The sequence below is a fragment of the Notamacropus eugenii genome, chromosome 5, assembly GCF_028372415.1.
Source record: "Notamacropus eugenii isolate mMacEug1 chromosome 5, mMacEug1.pri_v2, whole genome shotgun sequence".
NCBI classification, from domain to species: domain Eukaryota; kingdom Metazoa; phylum Chordata; class Mammalia; order Diprotodontia; family Macropodidae; genus Notamacropus; species Notamacropus eugenii.
The window spans coordinates 173,861,652-173,874,939 of NC_092876.1; the positions used below are offsets into that span (position 1 = coordinate 173,861,652).

The 13,288-nt window shown below is 43.4% G+C and overlaps 1 protein-coding gene across 8 annotated transcripts in view; it reads left to right on the forward strand.

Annotated features, from left to right (window-relative positions):
- ST3GAL4 (ST3 beta-galactoside alpha-2,3-sialyltransferase 4) overlaps positions 1-13,288 on the forward strand; it is a 118,349-nt gene that overhangs the window by 18,702 nt on the left and 86,359 nt on the right. For all 8 annotated transcript variants that reach the window (XM_072611550.1, XM_072611545.1, XM_072611538.1 and 5 more), the window contains exons 3-4: positions 8,874-9,019; positions 13,157-13,270. In XM_072611550.1, coding sequence (XP_072467651.1) covers positions 8,874-9,019; positions 13,157-13,270 — 260 coding nt within the window. The remainder of the gene's footprint in view (positions 1-8,873; positions 9,020-13,156; positions 13,271-13,288) is intronic.

A 13,288-nucleotide genomic window follows, 5' to 3' on the forward strand; every position in this document is an offset into this window, starting at 1 on the left:
CATCCTCAGAGTCTCATAGTTTCCTTCCCTCTCCTCCCTCCACCCCTTGCCCCTCATTCCTCTCAAACCAGTAGTGAGAGTATAGATTGAAGCCACTTTCCTGGTAGTCCTATGGTTAGGGGTGGGGATGGGCGGGGCTGGGGGGGAGGGGGGCTTTGCTTGGGCTAGCAGAATTTGATTTTGAACCAGGAGACCCATTCAACTCCCTGGCATTTTGTCAGTTAGCCTGCTGTGGCTGGTGACTAAGGAGAGGAAAAGTCTGAGTCTCTCTGCCATAGCCTTCAAAAGATTGAAAGGAGAAATGGGGGAACCAGCGTCCTATAAATGAATCCTGGCAGACCTAAGACCTTGCTAAAACCAGGCCTCTGCCTCAAAGAGCAGCCTTAATCTTTAGTGGTACCAGGTAATTAGTGGTTTGGGGATATGCTTTTGAGACTTCCAGCAACTGAACCACACCCTTTGGCCCAATTGATCCACTCTTTGGAGGTATGTCTGCAGCTTTCCTGAATGGGTGGAGGAATGATTCTGTAATTCTTGGGCTCTTGCCCCCCCAGCTGTTAACTCTCCAGTGGCTGCTAGTCTGCCCCTAACCTCCAGACCTATCTCTTAACCCTTTACCAGGGGTGGGGAATCAGATTCCATCAAAGGACTGCGCTTGAGGACCCAGAGAGCCACATGTCGTCCCCACCCCTGCCCTTTACCTTAAGTTGAGGATGATGGAGAATGTTGGCTAGCAAGAGAAAGCCCTGGAATAGGGTTCTTAACCTGGAGTCCATTAACTTGTTTTTTTAAAAATATATTTTTATAATTAGTTTCCTTTGTAGGCTTGTGTATTTTAGTTTAGGTATTTTGAAAGCATTATTTTGAGAAGGGGTCTGCTAAGGGGATTGTGACTTAAAGAAAGTTAAGAGCCTCTGGCCTGGGAAGTGAGAGCACCTCCCTCCCACCTTCTTTTGCTCTGTTGGCTCTTGATGTTGAAGGCATCTCTGACCATGGGCCTGAATTCATGCCCAACCAAGTTGGGGTTTCTACCTTGCCCTTTACAGATCTGCCTTGACTTTGTTTTGAGGAAAAGTCTTCATTCCCAGATTCTGTGTTTCTGTTGTTTCTGCTTTCTCTTCTGGGCCTAGAACATCTGGGTCAGATAAAGAAAAACTGGCTTATTGTAATGAAGGGAGAGCAAAACCACAGCCTGAGCTATCGAAATGACCTCATGCAGTAGAAGTCGTTAGGGACCACTGGAAAACAGCCTTGTTTGAACATGTGTATGGGAAGGAGAGCAGACTGTCTGTGGTTTGCATTTTCGTGTTTCATTTGCAGTGGCGTTTTCCTGGGGATTTGAGTAATCTAGGTTTGGCAGGGAGAAAGAGAGGCATCTGCTGCTCAGTCTCCTCTAGTCAGCTCCCACCTGCAGCTCTGTCCCTTGCCTTCTGCCTCTGCAAACAGTCCTGGGTGCCATGACTGCAAACAGAAGAAGGACAGAGGACTTGGTGGGTATCCCAAAAGCACTGGAGTCAAAAGGCAGGCAGGCAGCATGAGTATTTGAGCTGTCAAAAGGGACATGTATATGTCAGAGGAAGGGTGTGTTTCAGACTGACAGCAAGACCTCTTGTACCCCACTTTTTCCTCCCCTTCCTGTCCAACCTAAGCTACTCTGAATCTCTTGGGTGTCCACTTGGTGTCATTCATTGTTGATGGCTGGATTTCACCCTAGTATTTAACATTGCAGCTTTTTTCTTTCAAATAGTAGTAATCTTATTGTCCTAAGAAGTTAGTTATCTCTCTAGCAGTTTTGTCTCCCAGTTGAAGATAATTCTCTAGAGAAGTTGTTTCTACACCTATAGAAGAAATCCTTTCTTGTATGAGAATGTAGCCTTTAGGTTACCATTTTGTATTTAAATATTGCTTTTGATACATAGATATGAAAACATTATCTGATAGTCTTTTGGAGTTTGGGAGGAACTTTACTCGTTTGGCTAGGGAAAAGATAGCAAATACAACCAGCAAAAACAACAACAACAATTGACTTGTTTATTGGCTAGCTAGACCATTTCTCTGCTGTGAAATAAGAACAGCCTTAATATTTTGCTAGACTTAGATTGGCTGGCTACTTTCTCAGAGAACCCAAAGGTTCCAAACCTGAGCCAAGCCCTTAGAAGGAAAAGTTCAGAGGATTGTATATTTAGATCTGGAAGGGGCCTTAGAAGCCATCCAATCCAACTCTCTCGTTTTATAGATAAGTAAACTGAGGCTCAGGGCAGTTAAGTGACTTGCCCCAACTAGGGAGAGCCTGAGAATAACTCAGACCTTTTCTATGTATGGGACTCTTTGTTAATGAAGACCCTTCTCTGTTTAACAAACATTTGTCTAGCATCTGTTGTGTACCTTTCACTATGCTGATCACCTGTTAATCTGGTAATATCGAATCCTGATCCTGTTGAAACTTAGTGGGAACTTGGGTCTTAAGTGACTTCCCAGTTCCTCTTACAAGTTGCTGCCATTGGGTGGTTCCGGATAATCAGGACGCAGGCAGATTATTGAGTTTCACCTTTTTTTTAGGATGTGGCCATTTCTAGTTTTGTTTTCCGTACCCTTTTTTCTATCTTAGTGTGGATGGTAACGGGTATCCTGATAGTTTCTGATTATTGTTTCTGCTTTCACAGCGTTTCTTGCCCTAGTTCAGAGCCATTCCACCTCTCATGGGCTATAGCAATAGCCTTGTGATTGGTCTACCAGCCTCAAGCCTTTGCCTACACCAGTCCATCCTCTCAGCCACCAAACAAATTTTCCTAAAACCTAGGTCACACTTGTCAACCTACCTCCCTTCCCCAACAATAAAACCCAGTGGCAACCTGTTACTTCTGGAATGAAATATAAAGTTCTCTGGGTGGCTTTTAAAGTTCTACATTACCTGACCCCTTCCTATCTTTTCAGTCTTCTTAAACTTTGCCCCCCTCTATGCACTTTGCAGTCCCAACAACCCTGGTCTCCCAGAAGTTCCTTAACGAGAATTTTCTATCTCTCATTATCTTATTTCTGTGCTGAATGTCCTTTATAACTGTAATTCTCTCCCTTCTCCCCTCTGCCTCCTGGCTTCCTTCAAGACAGCTCATATTCCATCTTCTTCAAGAGACCTTTCCCAGTCCCTTTCCCAATTGTTTCTGCCTTGGCTCCTCAGATTAGCATTGTGTTCACTTGTGGAATGGAAGTAGGGAGGAGGAGGAGATCTGTCTAGATATTATCCTTAGTAACTTTCATGTAATCACAGTTTAGTTTTACCTGTTCAATTCCTTATTTCTACAGATATTTAAGCTAAGTCCTGGAGAGTTGAAGTGGCTTGCCTAAGGTCACATACCAGGTAAATGACAGAGACAAGTGTGGTCTTCACTTTCTTATAACCCACTGTCCTCAGTCCCTGGCACCAGCCATCCATCCCAAAGGTCATGAGTGATCTAGTTGGTATTCATTCTTCATTCTCAAAGAGGATCAGTGACATCACAAGAATGATGTTTTGGCTTCCAAGTGAATTGGATTGAAGTGAAACAGAGCTATGCAAAGTCCTCCAGTCATTGAAATGCAATGGCAAGACCTAAGTCAAGACTATTAGCAACAGCACAAGAGTGAAGTGATCTCCTAGTCACAAATTCTCAGGTCTTTTTGTTTGTTTGTTTGCTTTTTATCTTCCTAGACATCTGTACTCTTATTACTGTTGACCACTCTGTTCTTCTGGATTTTCTCTCTTTGCTTGGCTTCAGAAACATACTTGTGTAGTTTTCCTTCCTTTCTCTGTTTCATTCACTAATCCATTTCTTGGTGCTCCTTCTCCCTAACCAGTCTCATTTAATTCCTTGGCTTTGACCATTATCTCTGTGCTGAGATCTTTCATATCTGTATCTCCAGCCCTGACCTCCGTATATCTGTCTTTTTCTAGAACATCTCCACCTGAGTATTCCATCATCATTGTAAACTCAGTGTGTCCCAAACTAAACTTAGTACCCTCTAACTTTATATTTCTGTCTGTGTTGTCACTCTTTACTCATTCACTGCTGTTGATAGTGTGGTCTTGAATTCTTCCCAATCCGTTATCTCTTTTCTTCTAAGGTACCTCTAATTGCTGTCAAATTCACCTCTGCAAAATAGAATGGGTTGGAAAAGCATTTGTTAAGCACTCTATGCCAAATTCCATGCTAAGTGTTGGAACCACAAATAGGAAGCAAAAAAGTCTCCTCTCTGTTTCTCTCTGTCTCTCTGTCTTTCTCTCTCTCTCTGTTTCTCTCTCTCTCTCTCTCTCTTTCTTTCTTTCTTTTCATTTTAAAAAGCACAGTAAAACATTTTTAAAGTCCCTACTTTCAAGGAGCTCATATTCTAATTAGGGAAAACAACACATACAAAAGGGCTCAGCTTCAGGGCAAATGGAAAGGCCCAGTTTGATTTTTAGGGAGCTTAGACAAGGCAAGTAATGACTTTCGGTCTTTGAAAGTTGGAGCAGAATGGGGCTCTGGATTATTTCAGGGAGGGGTAGGGATGAGGTAGGTCAGCATTCAGCCAGGAGACGGCCTCTAGCTCCTTGTTGCAACTGGGCAATGGAAGATGAGGGTGGGGCAAGGCTAGACTAGGCCACTTCTCCTGAACCCTCTGGCCACCAATGCTCTTCCCTGTCTCCTTTATAACTCCTGCTATCACCGCTCTCTTCCAGACTTTGATTCCCACCTACCTAGACAATTTCAGTAACCTACTAATAGACATTCCTATCCATGCTTTTTATCCTCTGCAATCAACCTTAATGCTTCTGCTAGACCCATCTTTGTGCATAAAGTTGTGTCACTCCTCTGCTCAAAGCTTTCAATAGCTCTATCTTATCAAGCAAAGTTAATAGTTATTTGCCTGGCATTCAAAACTGTGCAGAGTCAGCTACTGCTCTACTTTACCATCATTATCTTCCCATACATTCTCAATTCCAGCTAAACTACCATAACAGTGTCCCCAAATACATCTAATGCTTTCCTTCTTTTATGTCTTTGTTCACTGTTTCCCATGCTAAAATGTCTTGAATGCTTTAAAGTATATTTCAGTGCTGTCTTCCTTGGGAACTCAGAGAGCTGTGAAGAACACCAAAGCAGCCTGTGAGTAACAGTCTTCCCCTAAAGACCTCGTATAGTACTTTATTCTTTACCTAATACTGCTGTCTTATAGTATTGTGTCCTATAGTTTGCTGTTTTTCTGTTTTATGCCCTTTTTTGTTTCTGTAAGCACCATGAGGACAGGGATCGTGTCTTAAGCAAACTGGCGCTAGCACATTGTTCTGTACTTAGTAGGTGTTTAATATATCTCCTCATTGCCAAACTAGTGTTCTTTTTCTTAGACCTTGATCTTGCTTTGTTCTCCAGTGCCTTGGGAGATCCTAAAAGTTGGTTGAAGGATCCATAAGGCAGATGGGGATTCCTTCTTGCATCTGACTTCTTAAGTAAAAGCTTCTTTGCTTTACCTGACTCATTAGGTAGGGAGGGTGTCAGTCTAAATGCTCCCATTAGACATGGAATCATATGAATCTCAGAGTTGTTACCTTGGAATGACTTTCAGTAACTACTTAGTCCAACTTCTACCCAAAGCATGACTTTGTTCTACAGCATCCTGTATAAGAGAAGGTATAGCATCTGCTAGATGACCTCTAATAACTGATTTCCCCGGACAGCATGTAGCATTTTTTAATAGCTCTACTTGTCACATTGGGCCAAAATCTACTTCCCTATGACTTCCTTCTCATTTTGCCCTCTGTGACTAAGTAAACACATCTAATTCCTTATATGACATCTCTTCAAATATTTGATCGTTTCTCTCCTAAGTCTCATCTTCAAGCCAATCCCAAATCCCTTCGATGGATTCTCATTTGTGGTCCCCTCATCATCATGCTTATCTTCCTCTGGACATGCTCTAGTATGTCAATAGCCTTCCAATAATATGGTGGCCAATACTGGACACTATCGTCTAGATGTGGTCTGAGTAGGGAAGAGGATAGTAGATTCTGGACAAAATTATGGACATTTCTTTCTTTTTAGTAAATGATAAAAACTCTAGGACCAAGAATTTAAAGACCTTTCACTCTCCTGAAACTGAAAGACCTGCAGAATGGTGGTAGGAAATCAACAGGAAGCTGAGACATAGTCATCAAGAGTGAGCTAAAGGATTTGCTTTCCTTGTAGTCATTATCCAGCCCAATTTCCCATTCGGGAAGAGCCAGAGCTGCCAAACTCTGAGAGAAGAATGAAAGTACCAGTCATAAAAGCACCTTTATTTGCAGAAGCCAAGGCAGCTAAGCTAACTATAACTGGTGCAAGATTAATTTACCCCCCTCCCTTGTAATCCTCTTCCCTCATTTATTACCAGGATCTGTTTCATCCCTAGTTCTCACAGCATCTACTTGCAGTTCCATTACAAAAGACATACGTCCAGAGGCTTTAGTGAGAGTCATGATTCCTACTTATCCCTCCCCCACTTTCCAGGCTCTTTTCGGGGTGGAATTTGTCAGTCTTTAATAATCTGCAGGACCTCCCTCTTTTCTTGCTTCCCGAGTCTCTGTGCCTGATGTCCCTAGCACTTCATTATGTCACCAGCTGTTTATGTTTCTCCCAAAGTAGTTGGAGCAGTTTATATTCCTTCTCTAAGGTTGTTTGTGGGAAGTGAACTATAGGGGAAGGGGGACTGGCTGAAGTTAGGGAAATTTGAATGTTTCCTTTAAGAATGTGCTAGTAAAGGAAGGAATGGATATTTGGGATTGTTCACCTTAAGAAAGACAATGTGAAGACTGGAACTGGGCTAATCTGCCCTCAGGGCAGAGTTATGAGCTAAAGGAGTCATCACATATTACCCTTTTGGAACAGAGAACTTGCCAGCCCAGTTCACCCCAAAGCAGAGTATTCCCACGAAGAGAATCCATGCATCCAGTCCCTATCAACTGAAAGTGTGGGGACAAAGCTGTCAAGCATCAGGTTTGCAGTGGGCACTGGCTACAAGCCAACCCTGTCCTGAATGGAGTTGCTGGCACCCTGACAGACACCACGAGTGCAGTTTGGGTGGCAAAGAAAGGTTTGTTGATTTAGCAGTCACACACACACACACACACACACACACACACACATATACACTCACACTTTCTGTCTCTTTCTCTCTCTCTCTCTCTTTCTCTCCTTTCCAGAAATCAAAATCCTACTGTTCTGAGTGGTTCTGTTTTCCAGACTGGGCCTATCAACTTTGGGACAATCTCTCCTATGCAATTGATATTTAGTCTTAAACTGAGGAACCATGTGACTGCCATGCCACTGAGGCTAGGTAGCAGCAGTTACCTGTGAGAGGTAACTCTTGCCACTGTGATAGTCTGGGAAAGGCTTAGCATTTGGAATGTGACTGAGCTTGAAACAAATGTGGTCTAAGCACAGGGAGCCAGCAGTGCCAAGGTAGAGGAGTTAGGAGATGCCTTCAGAGGGTGTCATTGAAATTTCAGAGGCCAGATAATACTGGCAAAGAAGATGGATGAGTGAACTGACAAAAAGCCTTTGTCCAGTGCCTAGTTGTTAGAGGGGTGAAAGGACAGGGGAGGAGCTATTGAGGTAAGTAACCAGAAGCGATGCGGTTGCTCATTCTTCCTGTTGTAATGGGAGGCTTCTTGACAAGCTCTGGCAGACAGAGACATGTTAGTGTGCTGTGGTGGCTTTCTACTCTTAAGAAGCCAAGAAACCATAGACTACAGTGGGTTTATAGCTTAGGGGTATGTCTAGGTGGCAAGCAGGAAGAATTGAACAGGCTGAGGCCTACCTGTGCTTCCATCTGCCCTACCACATGCAAAGGGAGTCTGTACAAACAGCTTTTACTCCCACTTTCCTAGAGTAGAAGGCAGAACCAGGAATCATAGAATCCAAAGTAATGAGACCTCAGAAATGATTTGGTTCAACCTGCCCATACCTGAACCAAAATTCTCTTTGTTCCCTAGCAAAGAAGTGGTCACCCGGCCTTTGATTACATTCCCTCGCTGAAGTGGTTCATTCCACTGATAGTTGTTAGCAAGGAAAAAAATCAAGGGATTCTTCTAGAGTTCCCACAACAAGACCTCCTATGGGGGAAAAAGAAAAGGCATGGCAAGTTGGAAGGAAAGCCATCTTGGTCTTAGCCATTTTGGGCCCAGTTACTTTTTCTCCTGAAACCAACACCATTTTGATTGCTCTCTTTTGCTTCTTGCCCCAAGAGTTCAGCACCCTTCTTTTCTGATTAGCAGGAAATTGTGCAATCATGAATCATGACTAACAATTAAAATAAGCTCTCCACATGGCATCCTGACATCTCAAAGCACCTTATAATTCTCCATCTAGGAAGTGACTGGTCTTTTACCCAACAAAACAATGTTGGGTTGACCTGGACTGTAAAAGAAGAAGGTGGCTGCCTCTCCTTGATGCCTGGTAGATTTTAAGGAGGCAGGATGGGACTTTTTTCCCCAGGATAAACCAAGTTTAGGGGCTATCAGAAATTTTATCTTAGGCAAAGGGACCAGCCACCTGTAATAATTGATAAAGGTCAGGACCTTCTCATATGTCTTATTTTATATCACCTTGATGAATTTCTAGAAGAGAAGGCAAGGGCTTAGAAGGATGATGAGTAAAGGTTGACCAAGGTCAGGAGCTGTTTAGCTCTTCTTCTGGGCCAAACTACGTTTAAGAAATTACAAGAGCTCCTAATTGTGTTTCATTAAAGAGACAGGAAGCATGGTCCATTTTTCAAGTCCCTGTGACCTCTCCCTGGGTTTCTCTCTTCCCTCTCTCTCCCCCACGCTTGTTTGAGGTATGGCTAGGAAACCTGTGTTAACTGGTCATTTTGTTCGGTTGCAGATATAAAGACGACTGTGGTTTACCCTGCCACAGAGAAGCATCTGAAAAAGTACTTACGCCAGGACCTCCGTCTGGTCCGGGAAACTGGGGACGATTACAAGAACATCACTCTACCCTATCTGGACTCCCAGAGCCTCAGCATCCAGGTGATTGTAGCTGCCTCAGAAGAGACAGACATTGTAATTAATATCATAAGGCCATACACCCAGAGCTGGACTTATTCTGGACTGATGCTGGGAGTTGGGGAAAGAGGAAGAGCAACATAGTGTAGTGAGTAGAACATTGGACTTGAGGTCAGGAAGATGAATTTGAATCCTACCTCTAAGCACTTAGCAGCTTTGTGATCTAGGGAAAATCATCTAACTTCTCTGGGTCTCAGTTTCCTCATCTGTAAAATGAGGGGGATCTCTACTGTCTCTTTCAGTTCTTGATCTCTGATTCTGCAAGGAGGCTCACAATGAGGTTCAATGGGGTTGGCTTTGGGGATCCCAGAACCAACTGGACTTTATGTTCATTTTAGGAACTTAGATATCTGGCTTGGCTCCCAAATTGATTCAGTCTCTATTGTGAATTCATCATGATTGGACCTCCTAGAACCACTCCCCAGACCTACCTTTATCCAGACCCTTTTCCCTGGGTATAGCTCAAGCAAACCATCCTCTAGGAGTTGAAGCTTAGGTTGAAATACTATTTGCCACTTTTCTTCCTTTCTTTATCATCCCACATTTGACTCAATAAATACTTCAGTGCCTATTATAAACAGAGCTCTTTGCTAGGAACACTGTTTCCTCCTAATAATTTAGAGGGTGTCTTTATCCTGTACCTAAATTTTTAGGTCAACCCAATCCTTTGAGCATCCTTTCAGCCTCTCTAGACTAAGTGTAAAGGCTATTTAACCAGGAGACCCTAGCTTCTCCTTGGCCCTAAGCTGTCTAATGGAGGTCAATAGGAATCAATGATCAAAATTTGGCTGTGTGGCTATTTGATGTTAAACCTGATTGATATCATCAATGGTTATCTCTGTCATCATATTCATCTTTCATAGGCTCCTCATTCCTGGGTCTTTTTAAAAATTTGACACTTTCTAAGTATTATATTTACCCAATAGAAACTGGATTGAACTCTATTGGGCAGGTGATTTAGCCCCAATTCAACCCTTTACCCACAAAAGTGAACTGTCCCTCTTCTTTTAAAAGATCTCCCTATCCTACCTTATGGGTGTCCTGTCTTTGGTTAACAGTAGGTATGGACCAAGGTAGGGAGAAAGTGGGAAGTAGCATTGAAACCTCCTTGGTGACAAGGACAGTGGGACAATCTCTACTTTAATGGATTCCATATTTCTCGAATCAGGACTTTTTTTTTTAGGCATTGATCTTTTTTTTTTAGGGAAGCTAAGTCTAAAGCAGCTCAGAGACTGAGCTCTCCCTGGAAGTGGAACTAGTCTCCTCCCCTGAAGTGTCCTTTCTTTATGGTGAGCAGATGCCAAAAGAATGTACCACATTTGCTTCATGGCCTGGCCCCCATGAGACACATGCCTTTCTAAAGCACCATCCACAGAGAGACTGTTTTTAAAAATCCATAATGTGGAAGTGCTTCTGCATAGCTCCAACTATGGTTTTCTTGTCACCCTAACTGTGATTGTGATCTAGCCCCCTAAGTCTTTTGTTGTTGATGTTTCTAGTCTTTGATGGGGAGAGAAAAAAAATCTTATACAGGAGTGTGTGGTTTTCTCCATATGCCTACTTGGTTTAGCAGCTCTAACTCCTGCCAGCTACTTTCCCCTCCCCTTCCACTGGTCCTTGGGAATCGTTCACTGCTTAGTGGTGGAAGCAGATTGCAATGTGATCTCAATTACTCTCTTTTCTCTGGTTTTCCAGCTCCCTCTCTCTGGACTGGGAGAGGGAGTTCTGACTGTTGGTGCCAATGATATGAAAAAGGCACTAACCAGCATGTAGAAGCAGGGAAGGGGAAAGAAGCAAGGCACCTTCTCTGGGACTCCTATACCAGTTTGGAAAAAGGTTTGCTTGAGATACTGAGATGGGAATAGTGGTTTTTGCTGAGCCTGCTCTAACCAGCTGCAAGGCCTTGAAGAAGTTGTCTGTTCTCACCATCCTGTCCAGCTCTGCTGCCGCCACCTCCAGCTGTGTTACTCATGTTCTTATACAGGGCATATTGTGTGACCTTCTTATTGTAGCCCTCCAACTGCAACTGATCAACATGGCCATTGAGGCAGATACAGATAACCAAAGTTGGGTAGTAAGTTCACCCCCATACCCTACAATCGCCATAGTTGGGTAGCCCTGCTGTGCTAACTAGCCCATAGCAGCAGAAATGAAGGCAGAAATGCACAGAGAAGTCCCAAATCAAAACAGAACCAAAGATTACAATGCTTCTCGCCCCTTTTTTGATGAACATAGGCCTCATCCCAGCCGTTCTATCCATCTTCTCCTCTGCTGCCAGTGTACCCTTATCTGCATGTGAGGACCACATGCCCTGTATGCAGATTAAGCACCAAGGTTACTCTAGTATTCTTGGTAGCCAGCCTGTCTCCTTCTGGCGTCCAGCTTCTCTTTATCTCATAGCAGAAGCTTTCATCCTTGGCTCACTTTTTTTCAAGGCTTCTTTCTCTTCCCTTTTTCACTAAACCTGAAACCCAGATTAGCACCATGGGTCTTTAGAAGGTTACTGAACTCTCTGTTAAGCATGTGTCAGGGAGAGAATGAAAGGATAGTCCTCCCAGCTTCCCTGAGGTACTGGGTGCCTTACCAGACTGTGTCCCTAGGACCTGAGCCACTTATCGCCAGGCCTACTTTGATCACCCAAGCCCTAGCCAGTTGCACCTCTTAACACTCTTCCCCCCTTGGACTTTTGTTTGCTTTGTGTACAGTGGGTGGAGTATCTGCTGCCATTGTGGAAGGAGTCTGGGAGGGGTTGCTTCCTGTTCATAAGTGAGTTTTCAGAGTCAAAAGAGGTGAGAAAATAGAGCTAGAGAAGCGTAGGTTAGACAGCCTGTGTCCGAGTCTGTCTGTCTGCCTTCCTTCTCTATATTCCCATTTCCTCAGAGAGCCTCCCAGACCTATAATGTGGAGTGATCCTGCTTTGGGGACCCAGTCAGTGATCGAAGGACCATAGTCTTCCCAGGATTGGTCTGGCCCCTGAACAAGAGATAGAAGGTCATGGTTTGGCTGGAAGACACCATTATTTGTAGCCTTCTACTTTGGTTTCTCAGACAAGGAGATGGGTGTTCTGAAAGTCTGCTCTATTTGTTGGAGTCCTGCTGGGCAGCAGAGTGCTCCAGAGTAGGCAGGGCTACAGTCTTCAGAGGAGATCGGCACTAACTACTCTGCTAGCTCTCCATGAGGACACCACTCACTCCTGCTTGCCTCTTTGTCTTCTTTGTGTGATGGTCCCTGAAGAGCATGGAAGGTGAAGGGGGTGGGGATTCCAAAGGTTTCTATGCACCCAATCTTGTCCTCAGTTCTCTTCCAGGACCTTGGAAGGCAGACATTTGCTTTGGCTGTACAAAGGCCATGTCTTTTTTTTTTTTTAGGCCTGAAATAGTATAGAAAAAGCACTAAGTTGAGCTTGAAGCATCTGGAGCCTTATTTGAGCTGGGATTGACCTTGGTGGTGATGGTGATGCTGATGCTGATTCTGTACTTTCTTAGAGGGAGAAAGAAAACTCTTTCTCAACCTCTGAGCTGAACTTTGTCTTGAAGAAGCCTATAGTTGGATTTTTCAGAGCTTAGTGGTTTTTTTGAAGATAAGGTTTATATACTGTGTCTCTGACTTTCTCTTTCTCTATTTTTCTTTCTCTTTTTCTGTCTCCCTCTCCCTCTCTTTCCCTCTGTCTCTCTCTTTCTCCCCACTCCTCCACCTTTCTATCCTGAGGGAGCAGAGAATTCGCCAAATACAAAATGGTCTGTCTTCTTGTAGCAAAAAGTTAAGGATCTTTGGGAGATACTGTTGTCTCAGTGCTGTCAAGACATTAATACACTGTTAGTGGAACTGTGAACTGTTAGTTCAGCTATTCTGGAAAGCAATTTGGAACTTTATATCTTGATGGAGTGAGAGGGAAGGAGAAAGAGAAGCAGATTTTTTGTTGTTTAAAATATAAAAATTTAATTAAAAAATTAGCTGAGGTGAAGACGCGCGGCCCCAGGGGGGCTTTTTGTTTTTGTTATTTTTGTTATTAAATGTATATGCATGCTATTGTCGTTAATAAAATGGAAATTCATTTTTTAAAAACCCAAATGTAGTTCTTTCTCTTTCTCCTCCTTTTAGTGGGTGTATAATATTCTGGAAAAAAAGGCTGAAGCTGACCGGATTGTATTTGAGAACCCAGATCCTTCAGATGGCTTTGTTCTCATTCCTGACCTCAAGTGGAATCAAAAGCAAGTAAGACACTTTTTTCCT